The sequence below is a fragment of the Papio anubis genome, chromosome X, assembly GCF_008728515.1.
Source record: "Papio anubis isolate 15944 chromosome X, Panubis1.0, whole genome shotgun sequence".
NCBI classification, from domain to species: domain Eukaryota; kingdom Metazoa; phylum Chordata; class Mammalia; order Primates; family Cercopithecidae; genus Papio; species Papio anubis.
In genome coordinates, this window is record NC_044996.1 from 96,441,931 (window position 1) to 96,460,241 (window position 18,311).

Genomic DNA, 18,311 nt, shown 5'->3' on the forward strand with positions numbered 1-18,311 from the left:
TCGTCCACCAATTTGTCTACCACAGATCCCCCATGCCCATGAGTCCACACACACATCTTTTTGTCCAACCTGCCACCCAAAGACTTTCCCCATCTCTGAGAGTCAGAAAGGAGTCAGACCCAGCTCCTGCCTTTGAGAAGCAAGCTCACACTTAGTAGAAGGGCAGGTGGCCAGAGTGGTGATGTATCCTGCAGCAGCACCATGCCGCAGGAGGCGTCCCACTCCCATATCTGTAGCTCCCCACCCATCCTCATGACTTTTCTGAGCCCAGCCCACTGCTGGGGGTGCTGTGAGTACCTTCCCATCCCAGGCCAGACACAGCTGAGCATTGATTAATGAAAGGGTGTGAAGGAAATCACAGATGATACTCTGCATTTGGCAAGGGAGCAGCCTGTCCCCTTTTCTGGCCCCTGATGGTTCATTTGTTTCTTAGGACATGGAAGTTCTGTCCCAGGAAATTGTGCGGCTCAGCAAGGAGTGCGTGGGGCCTCCTGACCCAGACCTAGAGCCAGGAGAAACCAGCTAAAGACCTGCAGGCTGCACCCACCTCCTCCCCCTCCTACCCCCTAGGATGCCATTCCCTTGGGCTGTGGTGGGGAAATGAGGGCTGAAGCCAAAATCAAATAGCTTGGGAGACTGGACATTAAAGGGACTAGAGGCCTGATGGTTAGTGTTAATGATCCTGTCTTAGGGCAGAGGCCACCAGGGAGTGGGGATCCTGAAGGAAGGGGCAGGGATTTCTCCTTCTTCTTGGTCCTGGCTCCCAAGGGCTTCTGTCTTCATCTCTGCATGAGCTCTCCTTCCCAGAGACCAACTCTTTTTTATTTTATTTTATTTTATTTTTTAATTTATGTCTGGAGCCTGGCTACTCTGCATTTGGGATTGGGGATGTTGGGTGGGTGTGTGGTCCATGTTCAGCGTTCTAGCAACACGTGTGTGTGTGTGTGTAAAGGCTGTGCAGCCAAAATACCATCTGGCCAGACGGGCCCACCCACTGACTGTCTCGTCTCATTCTTTTCAACCAAGAGGAACGTGCTGGGGGCGGGGAGGTTCACACCATTGGAATAGGGAGGGAGATCTCTGGCTGCAACGTTACTCTCTTTTCCTCACCCTCATCCAGCCTGTCTCCATTTACTGCTGACCAGCCCCTCAAACTGAGTAGAGCTGAAATACCTGCAGATATGTACATGGGTAGACATGTATGGGATTGTGGGTATAGATGAGTAGATAGACGGGGGGATGGGTAAGTGGTTGGATGGACAGATGGATGAATAAGTGGACAGTTGCATGGACTGATGATGGATAGGTTGGCAAATAAATGGATGGATGGATAGGTGGTTGGATGAATAAATGGATAGATAGATTGGTGGGTGGATAAATAGAGGATGGATAGTAGAGATGTAAATGGACACATGGATAATAGGTCTATGGACAAATGGATGGGTGGAGGAATTAGGTAGATAGGTGGATGGATGGGTTTATGGACAGGTCGGGAGTAAATGGACCAATGGTTAGGGGAATGGATGGATGGGTAGATGAGCTCATGAATGGGAAGGGTAAAGAGTGGGAGAAGAAATGATGAGTGGAGCTATGTATGGACAGCAAAGGGCAGAGGATGTGACCCTGCGTGTATTCCAGGTGGGAAGAGATGGGTGGAGGATGGATGCATACAGATAGATTGGCAAATAGGCAGATGGGGTGAACTTACACATGGATGAATGAGTGGGTGGGTAGATTAACAACTAAGTGGACAGATGGGTGGGTGGAGGGATGGATAGAGTAATTGGTTGTGTGGGTGGGAGAATGGATGGATGGGTAGGTGGAGGAATGGATGTAGAAATGGACAAATCAGGAGTGTGCCAAGTGGGCAAATGGAAGATTACATGGGTGGGTAATCGGATGAAAGGCTAGGCCTGGCCCTGCGTTACAGTGCCCCTGTCATCACACTCCTTTAATTAAGATTAAGCATCCCTGGTGTGTGCTGTGTCCAGTGCTATCACCTTTCACATCATGTAATGCTCCAAATGATGCTATCAACTTGGGATAAGCCTCTCCATCTGACAAATGAGGAAACAATGCAAGTCACTTGCTCAAGGATGCAGCAAGTCAGTGGCAAAGGTGGGGTCTGAACCCACCCATAGCCAGCCAGAGGCATTCCATAATCAGTGCTCCTTTCATCCAGAAGCAGAGCCCTCTAGCGGAGGAGGTGTGATTTGAGGCCACTGGATGTGGACAGATAAGAGAGACTGCCCCCTCAGAGTGGGGCCTGCCTGAGAGACGACTTGGTAGAGGGGTGGGACCTGGATTGTCCCCCTCTACATTCCCTTTATCCTCATTTCATATCTAAAAACAGGAAGTCGTGTGCTCCAGTCCCACAGCCGAAGTCTTAGAGCTGGGGCTCTAACCCATGCTGCGTCCCTCAAGGGGGCAGCTTCGGAAGCTTGGCCATCTAGAGAAACACTCCCCAGCAATTACCCCCGACTCCTGGCTCTCCTGCCCTTCCACAGTCTGGGGGGCAGGGAGGGGACAGCGCTGCATCATTCCCTGTGGCACTCCGCTCTGGGGCCATTAACAGACGCCTCCCCATCGATCGGATCTGCTAAGTGCTGCTGATTCAGGCGAGTGGGGGTGGGGGCCCCTGGGGGCAGAGGGGGTAGGAGCTGGGCAGGAAGAGAGGGGAGTCCAGGAAGGAGGTGGAGAGAATTGGCAAAGTTCCCTGCCACCCCCATTTTCCAGATGACGCGACTGAGGCCCAACCAGCTTTGTAGGAGGCGGAGTCTCCCCAGGGTCCCTCTCTGGCTGTCCTAGGGGAGGGGGCTCGGGGAGCCACGAGGCCCCTCCCTGCCTCCCTCCATCTCCCGGCAAGCTCGGAGGGGCGGGGAGAGAGAGCCAGAGGAGGAGGAGAACTCAGGCAGCTCTGCAGAGGGGGCCAGGAGCTCGGGTGTTTGGTACCCCCAGCCCCACCGCTGTTGCTGCTGCTGCAACGGGGACACAGGTGAGGACGGCCCAAGAGGGAGGGGGAGGGGGACCACCACTAGCGCTGTCCTCATCCTTCCCTGGTCCAGCCCCCATGCCCTAGCCCATCCTGGGATAGTCCCCAGGGGTCCCACTGGACCTTGCCCTTCCCAGGCCTCCTTCCGGGGACCCTGCGCCCTCTCCCTGCCTATGCCACCTCTCCTACGCCTGGCTGTGGTTGCTTCTCTTCCTCCTGCTGCCGCTGCTGCTACTGCCACTGCCCAGCACACACCGCCAGCCCCTCGGGGTGTGGTTTCCCCAGACCTGCCCCCAACGGTGGGACCCAGCCTTCTCCCGGCCTCCCCTGCCAGCTTCCTGCAAAGCCCAGGAGCCCCCCTCCCTGGAGACACACCCAACTCCCTTTCAACACCCCACCCTCCTCTTAACCCCATTTTGGGGGTAACCCCCTTCCTCTTATTTAGTCTTCATAGATCCCCTGGGTGCTCTGGGACTGTGCCCAACTTCCTAACATTTGAGTCCCAGCTCCTTGGAATTCCCCAGGCCCCTTTTTCCTCCCCGTAGAACTCCTGAGACTGTCGACTCAGGCTTTCTTGGCCCCTCTAGATACCCACCTCCCCCAGATAACTCTCAGCCTCTCAAAAAATAACCCAGCCCCCTATCCACCCCTTTGGATAACCTCTTCCCCTCTCCAGCCCTACTAGGCGGCCCTCGCCTCTCCTTTCTTCCCCAGAACTCCTCTAGAGTACAGACATCCCCCCAGGCTATTCTTGGCAACTCTAGGCAGTCCCAAGACACCTTTCAGCCTCTTTACAACCTCCTGGATCCACAGCCACCCCTCCAGATGCACCAGCTGCCTTTCCAGATCCATGAGGGGGGTCTAACCCTCTTATGCTTCCCCTAGAAGCTTGAGGGTGTGGACAACCCTCCTCACCTGTCTCAGCCCCTCTAGAACCCCCACTTCCAGACACTCTCAGTCTCTTTCAAGCACCTCTGGTCCCATTTCTACCCCTCCGGATGCCCCAGTCTCCTCTCCACCTCCACAAAGGAGTTCCAGGCTCTTCTGCCTTCCCTGAGACTCTTGAGAGTGTAGAGAACTCCTCACGTGTTTCTTGGCCCCTCTAGACGCCCCCAGACACCTCTCAGGCACAGGCTAACTCCTTTAGAATCATCTCGGTCTCTCTAAACCCTCCCTCAGCTCCTTCTTGGCCCCATCCCCACACCTCTTTTCTGTTCTCTATGTCCCCAAGTCCCTTCTTAGTCCCTCAGGACATTGCCCAGGCCCCTCCTAGGCTCTGTAAATGTCCCCCAAACTCCTTCCCATCTCTCTAGTTCTTCCTCCTGGTTCCTCTTGGCCTCTCTAGACACCCCCAGTTTCCTTGTTCAGGTGGCTCAAGGCGTCTCCAAGCCCCCACCATCCTGGAGACAGCCACATTCTCCTACACGCCACCCTCACTAAGTCTCCCTGGGCTTGGGGAGCGGCACGATGGCGGCAGGCCTGGCCACGTGGCTGCCTTTTGCCCGGGCGGCAGCGGTGGGCTGGCTGCCCCTGGCCCAGCAGCCCCTGCCCCCAGCACCGGGGGTGAAGACATCTCGAGGAGATGAGGTTCTGGTGGTGAACGTGAGTGGACGGCGCTTTGAGACCTGGAAGAATACACTGGACCGCTACCCAGATACCTTGTTGGGCAGCTCAGAGAAGGAATTCTTCTACGATGCTGACTCAGGCGAGTACTTCTTCGATCGCGACCCTGACATGTTCCGTCATGTGCTGAACTTCTACCGAACGGGGCGTCTGCACTGCCCACGGCAGGAGTGCATCCAGGCCTTCGACGAAGAGCTGGCCTTCTACGGCCTGGTCCCCGAGCTAGTTGGTGACTGCTGCCTTGAAGAGTATCGGGACCGAAAGAAGGAGAATGCCGAGCGCCTGGCAGAGGATGAGGAGGCCGAGCAGGCCGGGGACGGCCCAGCCCTGCCTGCAGGCAGCTCCCTGCGGCAGCGGCTCTGGCGGGCCTTCGAGAATCCACATACGAGCACTGCAGCCCTCGTTTTCTACTACGTGACCGGCTTCTTCATCGCCGTGTCGGTCATCGCCAATGTGGTGGAGACCATCCCATGCCGCGGCGCTGCACGCAGGTCCTCGAGGGAGCAGCCCTGTGGCGAACGCTTCCCACAGGCCTTTTTCTGCATGGACACAGCCTGTGTACTCATATTCACAGGTGAATACCTCCTGCGGCTGTTTGCTGCCCCCAGCCGTTGCCGCTTCCTGCGGAGTGTCATGAGCCTCATTGACGTGGTGGCCATCCTGCCCTACTACATTGGGCTTTTGGTGCCCAAGAACGACGATGTCTCAGGCGCCTTTGTCACCCTGCGTGTGTTCCGGGTGTTTCGCATCTTCAAGTTCTCCAGGCACTCACAGGGCTTGAGGATTCTGGGCTACACACTCAAGAGCTGTGCCTCTGAGCTGGGCTTTCTCCTCTTTTCTCTAACCATGGCCATCATCATCTTTGCCACTGTCATGTTTTATGCTGAGAAGGGCACAAACAAGACCAACTTTACAAGCATCCCTGCGGCCTTCTGGTATACCATTGTCACCATGACCACACTTGGGTGAGTGCGGACTCCATGTTGGGGGCTGCCCGATTACACTCACCCTTTCTGTAAAATTAGGAAGTTTAAAGGAATGATCTCCTTCCTTCCTTCCTCCCTCCCTCCCTCCCTCCCTCCCTCCCTTCCTTCCTTCCTCTTTCTTTTTTAGATGGAGTCTTACTCTGTTGCCCAGGCTGGAGTGCAGTGGCAAGATCTCAGCTCACTGCAACCTCTGCTTCCTGGGTTCAAGTGATTCTCCCGCTTCAGAATCCCAAGTAGCTGGGATTACAGGTGCATACCACCATGCCCAGCTAATTTTTGTATTTTTAGTAGAGATGGGATTTCACCATGTTGGCCAGGCTGGTCTCAAACTCCTGACCTCAGGTGATCCGCCCACCTTGGCCTCCCAAAGGGCTGGGATTACAGGCTTGAGCCACCGTGCCTGGCCTCTCTCTCTTTTTGAGCTTCAGTTTGCTAATCTGTACAAACTGAAGGAGCTGGACTTATTCTTCACATCCCTCCCAGCTCTGACAATGCCTTGATTTTGTAGGTCAGGAGACTTGGGTTCAAGGATTGTCTTAGCTGCTCTCTTTCTGTTGATGTCATTTTCTCATGGCCTCAGTTTTCCCCTCTGTAAAATGGGGAATGCTGATCCCTTCATCATCTAGAGAGGATTCAATGACATCACAGTTGTGAAAGTTCTCTGAATGTTTCTGGTGCAGGATACATAGGTGTTGGCTTTCTAGCACCTCTTTTTCTGTTTTGGGGACCCATGTCTCCCAACCTTCTAGAATTGTCTGCTGTGTGGGGCACTACTTCTGTGCCTTTGTGATTCCTTGATGTTTCCCAGAACAAGATGTTTTCAGCTTTTTTTTTTTTTTTTTTTTTTTTTTTTTTGGTAGATCCCTGCAGAAGAAACAGAGTTCGGATAAAAGTATCAAATGGAATCATTGAACTCATGAGCTTTCTAAAGATACTGTCTAGGGCAGATGCTGTGATCCTTCTCTAAGTTTCCATCACTGGGATTGGGTATACAGTTGGTGCTCAGTATCTGTTGAAGGCATGACTGAATGAATTGGGTTTGCTCAGTTTCTTCATAGAGGTACAAGAAAAGTTGATTTGGGGTTTCTAAAGCATAGAAACCCCAATTCTAGTTGGAGGTCCAGGATCAGACCAACAAACAAATACAGAGCGCTGACAGTAGGCTGGAACTGAGTATTTTGATGGCTTTTACTCTATTCAAGTCCTCACAACAACTCTGTGAGGGTGGATGTCTGCCCATGTCTCATAGTTGAGGACACGGTCTGAGATGACACATCAGAGAGCCAGCAATGGCCAAGTTGGAGAGACTTTTGAGCAGAGTCCTGAATGCTTAAAATGAGTCAAAATACAGAAATAAGGAACAGCCATCCTAGGGCACAGAGAAAAGGCTTAGAGGCTAAAGACTGCAGAGACTGTGTTTCTGTGGAGGAGTTCTGATTGGTTCTGCGGTCAGAACAAAAGTATGCAGTGTGATCTTGGGCGAGTCAGTTACAGAACCTCCCTGATCTTCAGGGGAGCTCTCTGTGAACAAGTTAGTAAGGTTGGCTTGGCTCTATCTCTATGGGAGGTGGGTGGCATGGAGAAAGACAGGGGGGTTTCAAGGCTCCTCCCTGTTTTGTCATATGTGGACAGTTTTCAAAGATTCCCCTACAGGGAAATGAAAAGGGGTCCTACTTAGACCGGGTAAGAGAGGCAGCCAAAACCAACAAAACACTCAGCCTGGGACTTGAAGCCCTTCGACTGGCCCATGGTGCTGGGACTCTCCTCCTAGGAGGAGGCTGTGTTCACTGTCTGTGACTTCCTCATGCTCCCCTCTATTGGTTTTCATAGATTTCTAGCTGACTCAGGTGCTTGGTATGTAGCTTGGACAGGGGCAGCAGATGGTAGGGGTTGAGGGCCAGGCCCATTTCTCACTTGACTCCCCAACATTTTACAGAGCAAGAAACTGAGGGACTCAGAAGGTTTGAGTGCCTGGCCAGGGTCACAGAGCTAGTCCGGATTAGATGGGATGGAGTGAGGGACTGAAAGGTAGGTGGGCACTTTTCCTGACCTTGGCCTACCTCCCCTCACTCCAGCTACGGAGACATGGTGCCCAGCACCATTGCTGGCAAGATTTTCGGGTCCATCTGCTCACTCAGTGGCGTCTTGGTCATTGCCCTGCCTGTGCCAGTCATTGTGTCCAACTTTAGCCGCATCTACCACCAGAACCAGCGGGCTGACAAGCGCCGAGCACAGCAGGTAACTGCGCTTTCCATCCGAGCACCTCCCACTCCCTACACCCCAAGCCAGTCTACTTTGGGGCTTACCCACCTGACCTTTTATCTCCTCTCTCTGCAGAAGGTGCGCTTGGCAAGGATCCGATTGGCAAAGAGTGGTACCACCAATGCCTTCCTGCAGTACAAGCAGAATGGGGGCCTTGAGGTGGGTTGGGGCCTGGATTGGGGTTGCAGTGAGCCATAACAGGGGGAGGAAGGTGCTGCCCTTATTGCTCTGCTCCATCCACTCCAGGACAGCGGCAGTGGCGAGGAACAGGCTCTTTGTGTCAGGAACCGTTCTGCCTTTGAACAGCAACATCACCACTTGCTGCACTGTCTAGAGAAGACAACGGTGAGGCCTAATGTGAGGTGGTATAGCAGAATAGAAAGGGGTCCCTCTGAGGCCATGCCAGTTCTCTCCCTTGGATGGGAGGCTCACTACAAATTGTGGAAATCACACAGAGCTTCCTGGAAGAGGCTACAGGAGAGCCAAGCCTTGAAGGATGGGCAAGGGAAGGCAAGAGGGAGCAATTTACAGAAAGGAGAGAACAGCCTGAGCAAAGGCTTGAGGGTGGGATTAGCTCCCATGGGATGCCCCGTGACCCCACCTCCCTTCTGCCCACAGTGTCATGAGTTCACAGACGAGCTCACCTTCAGCGAAGCCCTGGGAGCCGTCTCGCCGGGTGGCCGCACCAGCCGCAGCACCTCTGTGTCTTCCCAGCCAATGGGACACGGAAGCCTGCTGTCTTCTTGTTGCCCTCGCAGGGCCAAGCGCCGTGCCATCCGCCTTGCCAACTCCACTGCCTCAGTCAGCCGTGGCAGCATGCAGGAGCTGGACATGCTGGCAGGGCTGCGCAGGAGCCCTGCCCCCCAGAGGTAAGCAGCCCTCCTACCTGCTAGCCACACCTGGGGAAGCTCAGAGCTTAGACCAGAAGCTCTGAGATTCCATGACTCCAGGCCTAGCAAGTCAAGCTCGAACCCAAACCCCTCCATACTGGAAGCTTGGGCTTATCTTGTCTGGATCTCATTCTTCATCCATTCTTTTTTTTTTTTTGAGACAGAGTCTCACTGTCACCCAGGCTGAAGTGCAATGGCGGGATCTCAGCTCACTGCAACCTCCACCTCCTGGGTTCAAGCGATTCTCCTGCCGCAGCCTCATGAGTAGCTGGGGTTACAGGCACATGCCACCATGCCCAGCTAATTTTTGTATTTTTAGTAGAGATGAGGTTTTGCCATGTTACCCAGACTAGTCTCGAACTCCTCACCTCAAGTGATCCACCTGCCTCAGCCTCCCAGAGTGCTGAGATTACAGGCATACGCCACCTCGCCTGGCCTCTTCATCCATTCTTTCACCAAACATTTATTGAGCACCTATTGTGTGGCAGGCACAGTTGTAGGCAACTTGGATGTGGCAGTCAATGAACAGACAGAAGCCCCTGTATCCTATTCTAGTGGGATAAGACAGTTAACTTCTATTCTAGTGGGATAGGACAGTTAATAAACAAATACATAGATTATATAGCATATCAAACAGCTGTAAATGCCAAGGAGAAGTGCCGGGGCCAGGGATGGGGCTAGAAGCATGAGTATTAGCAGTTTCTATACAGTAATCCTTACCATTTTGGGAGGCTGCCAAGGCGAAGGATAACAGGAGTTGGAGATCAGCCTGGTTAACATAGTGAAACCCTTGTTTATTAAAAAATACAAAATACTAGCTGGGTAGGTGTACTGTAATCCTGAAGAGGCTGGGGAGGCTGAGGCAGGAGAATCACTCTGAACCAGGGAGGTTGAGATCGCACCATTGCACTCCAGCTTTGGGCAACAACAGCAAAACGCTGTCTCAAAAAAGAAAAAGAAAAGAAAAAAAGCTAGAGCAGGGTGGTGGTGATGCAGATTTTTTTGAGACTGAGTCTCTGTTGCCCAGGCTGAGTGCAGTACGATCCCCAGTCTTTCACTACAAGCTCTGCCTCCTAGGCATGCCATTCTCCTGCCTCAGCCTCCTGAGTAGCTGGGACTACAGGCTTCTGCCACCACGCCTGGCTAAGCTACTTTTGTATTTTAGTAGGGACAGGGTTTCACAGTGTTAGCCAGGATGGCTCGGATCTCCTGACCTCATGATCTGCCCACCTCGCCTCCCAAAGTGCTGGGATTATAGGCATGAGCCACCACGCCCAGCCTTTTTTTTTTTTTTTTTTGAGACTGAGTTCTGTTTCTTGGTTAGGCTGAGTGCAGTGGCTCAATCTTGGCCCACTGCAACCTCTTGCCTCCTGGGTCTGCTTTACTCTCCTGCCTCAGCTCCCACAGCTGGGCCTATAGGCACAGCGTGGCACCACACCCAGCTACACTTTTTGTATTTTAGTAGACAGGGTTTACCCATGTTGGCTAGGATGGTATCGATCTCCTGACCTCATGATCCACCCACCTCGGCCTCCCAACGTGCTGGGATTACAGGCGTGAGCCATCGCGCCTGGCTGCGTTTTTTGGTTTTTCTTTTGAGATGAAGTTTTGCTCTTGTTGCCCAGGCTGGAGTGCAGTGGTGCAATCTCGGCTCACTGCAACCTCTGCCTCCCGGGTTCAGATGATTCTCCTGCCTCAGCCTCCCGAATAGCTGAGGCGGGATCACAGGTGCCCGCCACCATGCCCAGCTAGTTTTTTATATTTATGTATTTATTTATATATTTATATATTTATTTATTTATTTTTGAGATGGAGTCCTGCTCTGTCGCCCAGACTGGAGTGCAGTGGCGCGATCTTGGCTTACTGCAACCTCCGCCTCCCGGGTTCAAGCAGTTCTCTGCCTTAGCCTCCCAAGTAGCTGGGACTACAAGTGCGTGCCACCACGCCCAGCTAATTTTTGTATTTTTAGTAAAGATGGGGTTTTGCCATGTTGGCCAGGATGGTCTCAATCTCTTGACCTTGTGATCTGGCCACCTCGACCTCCTAAAGTGCTGGGATTACGGGCATGAGCCACTGCACCCGCCAATTTTTTATATTTTTAGTAGAGATGAGGTTTCACCATGTTGGCCAGGCTGGCCTCAAACTCCTGACCTTCAGGTGGTCCACCTGCCTCGGCCTCCCAGAGTGCTGGGATTACAGGCATGAGCCACCACTCTCAGTTGGTGATGCAGTTTTAATAGTGTGGTCAGGGAAGGCTTTACTAAGGTGACAACTGAGCCAAGACCTGAAGGAGGCAAAGGAGTGGGCTATGCAGAGGAAGGAAGAGCTTTCTCAGCAGAGTGAACAGCCTGTGCAAAGGCCTTGAAGCAGATGTGGGTCCACATTAGAGACATAGCAAGGAAGCTATCATGGGTGGAGGAGAGTGAGCTAGGGGGAGAGTGGTAAGAGGCAAACTCAGAAAGGAGTGAGGGTCCCACCTTAGATCCTACTGTAGACACTTGGAAGGACTTGGACACTGTTAGGAGTAACCATGAGAGAACATTTTCATATGTATGCTCATTGTGTTCCAGACACTGCTCTGAGCACTTCGTAACATTTTCAATCTCATTTAATCTCCACAGCAACCCTATGGGAGATAGTGTTCATTCCACGCTACAGATGAGAGAAGAGAGAGGTTTGGAGTGGTTAAAATAGGACCAGGATTTGAACCCAGGACTGTCTGACTCTAGAGTCCTCACTCTTTACCACCATAATTGGGGATGCAGGAGAAGTACTTACGTACTTAGCAGTGTCAGGGACCCAGTAGGTGCTCTATAAATGCCATGATTGCTATGGCAAGTATTAAGATAACTTTTTTTTTTTTTTTTGCGACTGAGTCTCACTCTGTTGCCCAGGCTGGAGTGCAGTGGCGCGATTTCGGCTCACTGCAAGCTCCGCATCCTGGGTTCATGCCATTCTCCTGCCTCAGCCTCCTGAGTAGCTGGGACTACAGGTGTCTGCCACCACGCCCAGCTAATTTTTTGTATTTTTAGTAGAGATGGCGTTTCACCATGTTAGCCAGGATGGTCTCAATCTCCTGATCTCGTGATCCGCCTGCCTTGGCCTCCCAAAGTGCTGGGATTACAGGCATGAGCCACCGCGCCTGGCTGATAACTTTTATTTATTTATTTATTTATTTTGAGATGGAGTCTCATTCCGTCGCCCAGGTTGAAGTGCAGTGGTGCAATCTCAGCTCACTGCAACCTCCACCTCCTGGGTTCAAGCAATTCTCCTGCCTCAGCCTCCCAAGTAGCTGGGATTACAGGCATGCGCCACCATGCCCGGCTAATTTTTTGTATTTAGTAGAGACCAGGTTTCACCACGTTGGTCAGGCTGGTCTTGAACTCCTGACCTCAGGTGATCCACCCGCCTTGGCTTCCCAAAGTGCAGGGATTACAGGCATGAGCCACCGCACCCGGCCTAAGATAACTTTTTAAGAGCCTTCCATCTTTTCCACAGCCGCTCCAGCCTCAATGCCAAGCCCCATGACAGCCTTGACCTGAACTGCGACAGCCGGGACTTCGTGGCTGCCATTATCAGTATCCCTACCCCTCCTGCCAACACCCCAGATGAGAGCCAACCTTCCTCCCCTGGTGGCGGCAGCAGGGCCGGCAGCACCCTCAGGAACTCCAGCCTGGGTACCCCTTGCCTCTTCCCTGAGACCGTCAAGATCTCTTCCCTGTGAGGGGTAGACCTGCCCATTCAGAAGGTCCTCTTCATTTTTGAGAAATCCTTTCCAAAGCCATATTTTTGGGAGGCAGAGAGAGGCAGGCTTGGACACCCCTTCTGCCCCCCTACTGAGAACTATGCAATGGAGTTTCATGAAATGGTCCACATAGTGGGGAAGTAGCCAGGAAATGGGAAACTTCCCCCCACCCCAGACATTTTTCCTGGTGGGAGCTGAAGCACTGGGCTTCCACAGGCCCCTGGCCTCCTTGCCCCAGCACACTGGGACTGGCCCCACTCTCCCAGCTGGACTCCTGCATGCTCCTCCCCTTGGGCTCTCAGTTGAAGGTAAAGCTTTGATCTGATATCTGAGGTCTGGCCTAAGAAGGAGAGTTGAGATTTCCACTTCCCTCTGGCTGGGATATGGAGCTTTGGAGGTTCAGAGAAGAGAACCCTCACCTCTGATCTGGCCTCTACACGAGGTCCTCACCCTCCATCTGGCCCAACAATTCCCAGATTCTGAAGCTTGGAATGCAAACACAGGCTTCATGGGCTGTGGCCTCTGCAGTGACCTGCCATCCCCAGGCCTTGCCTGAGGGGTCAGGCTGCCTCTCCCAACACACACTCAGATAGCACAAATTCTACCATCCCCTTCCCTGGCTGCTGGAAATGGGACCCCGCAACCCTGTCCTCTGCCGGGCCCCCAGCAAACTCTAGCAATAGCAGCTGCTGCCGTGTCATTATGCAAAGCCTCTGACCAGTTTGCTGCAGCATTTACATCTGCCCTAATCAGAGGGGCCACCTCTAACTCCTCCTCCTCCTCTCTTCTCCTCTGGTTTGCCTCCTTCCTGGGTTGGGCTGGAGTCTGGACTGGCCGAGATAAGAGCCTGGCAACCAGCAAGAGCTGGGCTGTATTTGGAGATCATGGGCTGATTCCATGTTCTTGAGCAAGAGTCCAGAAGCATCAGGGGCTCAGGCCTGGGATGTTTTTGAACTTTGGGAGTTATAGGAGACAGGAGGAACTTCTCCTCCTCCTCCCCTACAATTCCTTTTCCCATATTCCTTTCTTCTCCCTCTTGGGTCACCTTCCAGAACTCTGCTCTCAGGCTGAAATCTGGCATCATCTCAGGTTCCCTGTCCCCAGCACTGTCCCCATGGAGCTGGCGGCTGACAAAGATGTAGTTTCCATCAGTCAATAAAACCTGAGAGGAGAGATGAGGACTGAGTATCTCCTGGCTCTGTGGATTTGGGGGCTGGGTTGGGCTTGGGGGTTGAAAACACTCTGATTTCAATCCCTTTTGGCTAGGAGAAGGGCAGGTATGGGTCAAGGTATGGGAGATGGATGGTTGGTGATGTATTCTGGAAGACGGGGATCCAGGAGAAATGAAAGAACGTGGTTTGAGGAGTCCATCTACAGCCAGTGAGGCAGGCCAGGGGGTCCTGAGACATTCCTCCTTGGATATCATCTGCGCCAGCTTCCTGATTCACAGATGGGGAAACTGAGACCCAGAGAAACACATAGAGGAGACTTAAACCCAGGCTTCCTGACAGCAAACAACTCTGAATTTAACCCTAATAAAAGCATCACTTGGTTTGGTGAATTTCCTTTCCTTATGGACGCCCCCTACATTCTCTCTTCTGGGCTACTGGCTACACTAGGTTAGTGTGTGGCTGAGTTCTGTAGAGCACTGAGCAGACAGACCATGGATTCAGGTTGATCTGGGTTCCAGTCCCTGGGTGAGAGAATCATTTACCTTCTCTTGCCTCAGGTTGCTAATCTGTGAAATAGGGATAATTCATTTAGTCACCAAATATTTATTAACTTCCATTATGTGCCAGCCCTAGGGATACAAAGGTGGGCAAAGTAGACATTGTCTCTGATGTATAGTTGAGCATGGAAGGCAGACAAGTAATTACAACATGGTGTGGCAGAACTAAGATCCATGGGTTATAGAAGCATGCAGATGGCAGGAGAACTTAACCTGGCCAACACACAAGGAATGAGTTGGAGTTAGCCAGGCAGCAAATCAAAGGATGCAATGTTCTGGGCAGAGGGAACAGCATGTGCAATGACCTGGAGGTTAGAGAGTGAGCTCAGGCCTTTGGGGAACTGAAAGTATTTCAGTCCAGCTGGGGAGGAGAGTGTGGGGCTGAGGAGAGGAAGGATGGAGAGGTAGGCCAGATAACAAAAAGCTTTGACGCTATGACGCGAATTTTGAACTTCATCCTAAAGATAGTGGGGACTTCTAAAGGCTTTTAAACAGAAAAGTCATGATGAAGTTTGTGTTTCAGAATGATCATTCTGGCTATGGAGAGTAGATATAGAGAAACAGTCCTGGATGGAAGAAAAGTAGGGAGGAGGCTTTTATAATAGTTTAGGTGGTAGGGGACAGTGGCTTGGACTAGAGTAGTGGCAGTAGAATTGCAGAGTCTAGAGATTTGGGAGGTAGAATTGGCAGGACTTGGGATTGACAGGCATGTGGGAGTTGAGGAAGAGGGAGCAGTCAAGGTTGACTCCCAGGTTCTGGCTTGGACAACAGCTGGATGGGAGTGCTATTCCCTGGTAAAGGGAACATCAAAGCTGTCAGCACTCAGTGCTAGGTACATAGTAAGTACTTGGTGAAGGGTAGCCATGATTACTATCTTGAGTTCAGTTTTAGATGTGTAGTGAGTGAAACATATGGGGCTAGAGTGAGATGATCATGAGAAGATTCAATGTGATAATGTGCATTTGGCACAGAGCCATGAACACAACAGGCCTGGTAAACATGAAAGTCCCCTCCTCCCATTAAGTCTCATGAGCAGAAAACACTACTTAGAACCCATTTATTACTTACACCTTTCAGGGAAGAACTTCAACTAGGGTTAGTATCTGAAGGGAGGCAAGGCTATACTCAAAACAGCTTTCCCATGGTCTCTTTCAGTCAACCTGTTGTATGGCTTGTCTCCTAAGACTGGAAGTGAACTCCTAATACCTTCTTGGTTCATCAGCTCATCTGAACCCCATAACCATTCCCTGAGGTAGTCTGGGCAGGCATTATCATTCCCGTTTTACACATGGGTAATCTCAAAAGCAACACAATGACTTGCTCAAGATCATACAGTTGGTAATGGTCCATCTGTGCCTGGAACTGAGGTCTTTCTGGCTCCAAAGCCTAGGATCCTTCCACTGCACCACCATGCAGACTACTTTATTGAACACTTCCTATGTGCTGGGCACAACACCAGGCCCTTCAGAAGCATTAATCTCTGATCCTCAGATTGGAATTATCATTGCCAATTTATAGAATAGAAATTGAGGATGGGTGCTCACTTCGCACCACATATACTAAACTTAGAACGATACAGAGAAGATTAGCATGGCACTATGCGAAAGGATGACACGCAACTACGTGAAGCGTTCTATAAAAAAGTAAACAACAACAATAACAAAAGTTGAGGACGGGGTGGGAGTTAAATGACTGACAAAGATCAATCAGACAGGAAGGGCAGAGCTAGAATTAGCGTGTAGCTCTCCAGCTACTCAATAGCAGGGATTCTGCCAACCCCATTTCGAGACGCTGACTGGTGACAGAGCTGATTCATAAACCTCGATGGACCCAAGCAAACTCAGTTTTAGAAAAAGGCTGGGCTTGGCCAGGCGCGGTGACTCACGCCTGTAATCCCAGCACTCTGCGAAGCCGAGGCGGGAGGATCGCTTGAGCCCAGGAGCTGGAGATCAGCCTGGGCAACATAGCGAGACTTTGTCCCTACAAAAAAGTGAAAAAAAAATTAGCCGGGCGTAGTGGTGCGCGCTTGCGGTTCCAGCTATTCGGGAGACTGAGGCGGGAGGATCGCTTGAACCTGGGAGTTGGAGTTTGCAGTGAGCTATGATCGCGCCGCCGCATTCCAGCCTGGGCGACAGAGTGAGACCCCCGTCTCGATTAGAGGGGGAGAAAAAAAAAAAAAAAAAAAAAAAAAAAAAAAAGGCGGGGCCGCGCCTGCGCACTAGCCGTAGGGCCGGGGAGGTCAACGCGAGGGCGAGAGTACTGTGGTGCCAGAGAAGGCGTGTCTGTTTCCCAAACAACCACTGTCCCCACGGTGCTTGTCTGTCCCAAGGTTGGTCGGTATGACGCGAGTGACGGCGTCTTTTAGCCAATCACCGCAGAACTCAGGCTGTTGCCGGGGTGAAGCGGTGTCCGCCTCCCCCGGAAGAATATTTGTAGGTGGGTGGGACCGGAAGTGACGCTACAGGGGACTGCTATGCTCTGGGAGTGTTGATGTTTTCCAGTCATTCCGGCTGACAGCGTTCAAGTTGGAAGCCTGGAGGGGAGGTGTTTTTCCTGTCGTACGTGGGACACGCCACGCTGTCCGTCCGCAGTACCGACGACTGCGAGTCAGAGCTTCAGGGAGAAAAGTGAAGAGCAAGACGGGACCGACGGGGAGAAAGGCTGGGAACCAGGGTGTCGACTTTGACTGAAATTTGAGACGGAGGGCACCGGAGGGCGAGCACTCGCCTGTGATTGGCCCGTGGGCGTCGTCGAGAACCCACGCAGCTGCTCAATTGGTTGGTGTTCGCAATTGTTGTGGCTGCGGCGGCGATTTTGCCCACGTACTTCCGAGCAAGGGGCGGGGCTGTGCCCTGGCGCGCGTGCGCAGCGCCCCGGGGCCCCACCCGGTAGTGCAAGAACCTGCGAGGGGGCGGAGCGAAGAGGTGCTTGTTTTGGTTCTGTTTCCTTTGAAGCAGAAGGCCGGAACAAGCGTAGCAATAAATTTGCTGGACTTGGAGAGAAGGTTCCGACAAACTCGCCGCACTGCCTTCATCTTGGACTTTACATCCGGGTTCTCCTCCCGGCGTGACCCGCGCGCCGCCGCCGCCGCCGCCGCCGAGGGTTCTCGAACCGGTGCCGCGATCCCTTTATCCGGGTTTCGCCGTTCCCGTCGTGCTTAGCGCACTACACTAGCCCCCCTCATCCGGGTTCTCTCCCGGCGTGCCTCGCGCCGGGTTTGTTGGGGGGTACTCGGCGGTGCAGCCATGACTATACTCCCCAAAAAGAAGCCGCCGCCTCCCGACGCCGACCCCGCCAACGAGCCGCCGCCGCCCGGGCCGCTGCCCCCGGCGCCGCGGCGCGGCGGGGGTGTGGGCGTGGGCGGCGGCGGCACGGGCGTGGGCGGCGGCGATCGCGACCGTGACTCCGGCGTCGTGGGGGCCCGTCCGCGAGCTTCGCCACCGCCTCAAGGCCCGCTACCAGGACCGCCGGGCGCACTTCATCGCTGGGCGCTGGCCGTGCCGCCTGGTGCAGTGGCGGGTCCCCGGCCACAACAGGCTTCTCCACCTCCTTGCGGGGGCCCAGGTGGTCCCGGCGGCGGTCCCGGCGACGCGCTGGGCGCAGCGGCGGCGGGTGTGGGTGCCGCGGGCGTGGTGGTGGGTGTGGGTGGTGCCGTAGGCGTGGGCGGCTGCTGCTCCGGGCCTGGGCACAGCAAGCGGCGACGTCAAGCTCCTGGGGTTGGCGCGGTTGGCGGGGGCAGTCCCGAGCGTGAGGAGGTCGGCGCAGGCTACAACAGTGAGGACGAGTATGAGGCGGCTGCAGCACGCATCGAGGCTATGGACCCTGCCACTGTCGAGCAGGTAAGAGCTGCGGGATGAGGGATGGGCGGCTACGGCAGATGGGACCCCCAGACTGTGAAGAGACTCAAGGAAGGCTGTTTGAGATCGCCCCAAGGGATTTAGGCGTTTTCACTGGGCCTGACAGTCTTCTCTGGTGGTAGGGGTGTGAGATGCCTTCTTTCCTCCCCTCCAGGGATTTGGGGCTAGAGGCCTACGATAAGGTGGCAGACTTAAAGATGGGATCCGAGGCCTCTTTTAGGGTCTGT

General features: G+C 53.3%; 3 protein-coding genes and 1 non-coding gene across 12 annotated transcripts in view; all 4 read left to right on the top strand.

Moving 5' to 3' along the window:
• GRIPAP1 (GRIP1 associated protein 1) overlaps window positions 1-2,846 on the top strand; it is a 30,478-nt gene extending 27,632 nt beyond the window's left edge. Inside the window, exons 25-26 of one of the 2 annotated variants that reach the window (XM_031660903.1) lie at window positions 2,354-2,618; window positions 2,737-2,846. In XM_031660903.1, the coding sequence (XP_031516763.1) occupies window positions 2,354-2,613 (260 nt within the window). In that variant the 3' untranslated portion in view covers window positions 2,614-2,618; window positions 2,737-2,846. Of the gene's footprint in view, window positions 1-433; window positions 999-2,353; window positions 2,619-2,736 lie in introns of those variants that run through there. The other variant, XM_031660904.1, reaches the window with a different exon arrangement.
• A 44-nt stretch (window positions 2,847-2,890) lies between these two features.
• On the top strand, window positions 2,891-14,059 carry KCND1 (potassium voltage-gated channel subfamily D member 1). 2 transcript variants are annotated; one of them, XM_017953972.3, is made up of 7 exons: window positions 2,891-2,995; window positions 4,361-5,580; window positions 7,677-7,839; window positions 7,939-8,022; window positions 8,110-8,208; window positions 8,482-8,732; window positions 12,252-14,059. In XM_017953972.3, the coding sequence occupies exons 2-7, from the start codon at window positions 4,460-4,462 to the stop codon at window positions 12,475-12,477; spliced, it is 1,944 nt and encodes a 647-aa protein (XP_017809461.1). In that variant the 5' UTR covers window positions 2,891-2,995; window positions 4,361-4,459; the 3' UTR covers window positions 12,478-14,059. The 2 variants fall into 2 exon arrangements, with proteins under 2 accessions (XP_017809461.1, XP_031516765.1); XM_031660905.1 differs by lacking the exon at window positions 2,891-2,995 and having other exon boundaries at window positions 4,569-4,697; window positions 4,784-5,580.
• A 1,704-nt stretch (window positions 14,060-15,763) lies between these two features.
• On the top strand, window positions 15,764-15,870 carry LOC116272200. Its single transcript, XR_004180926.1, has one exon. It is a non-coding gene; the product is annotated as a U6 spliceosomal RNA (small nuclear RNA).
• A 1,140-nt stretch (window positions 15,871-17,010) lies between these two features.
• Window positions 17,011-18,311, top strand: part of OTUD5 (OTU deubiquitinase 5) — a 36,113-nt gene continuing 34,812 nt past the window's right edge. For 2 of the 7 annotated variants that reach the window (XM_009197547.3, XM_009197551.3), the window contains exon 1: window positions 17,358-18,066. In XM_009197547.3, the coding sequence (XP_009195811.1) occupies window positions 17,473-18,066 (594 nt within the window). In that variant the 5' untranslated portion in view covers window positions 17,358-17,472. Of the gene's footprint in view, window positions 18,067-18,311 lie in introns of all 7 variants that reach the window. The other 5 variants (XM_009197548.2, XM_009197552.2, XM_009197546.2 and 2 more) reach the window with 4 other exon arrangements.

What these genes read in the sequence shown, in the direction of transcription:
- KCND1 (XM_017953972.3), top strand. Translation starts at nt 4,460, where the DNA reads ATGGCGGCAGGCCTGGCCACGTGGCTGCCTTTTGCCCGGGCGGCAGCG. An exon ending in ACAAGCGCCGAGCACAGCAG is followed by an intron (nt 7,840 to 7,938) that starts GTAACTGCGCTT and finishes CTCTCTCTGCAG; the next exon opens with AAGGTGCGCTTGGCAAGGAT. An exon ending in AGGAGCCCTGCCCCCCAGAG is followed by an intron (nt 8,733 to 12,251) that starts GTAAGCAGCCCT and finishes TCTTTTCCACAG; the next exon opens with CCGCTCCAGCCTCAATGCCA.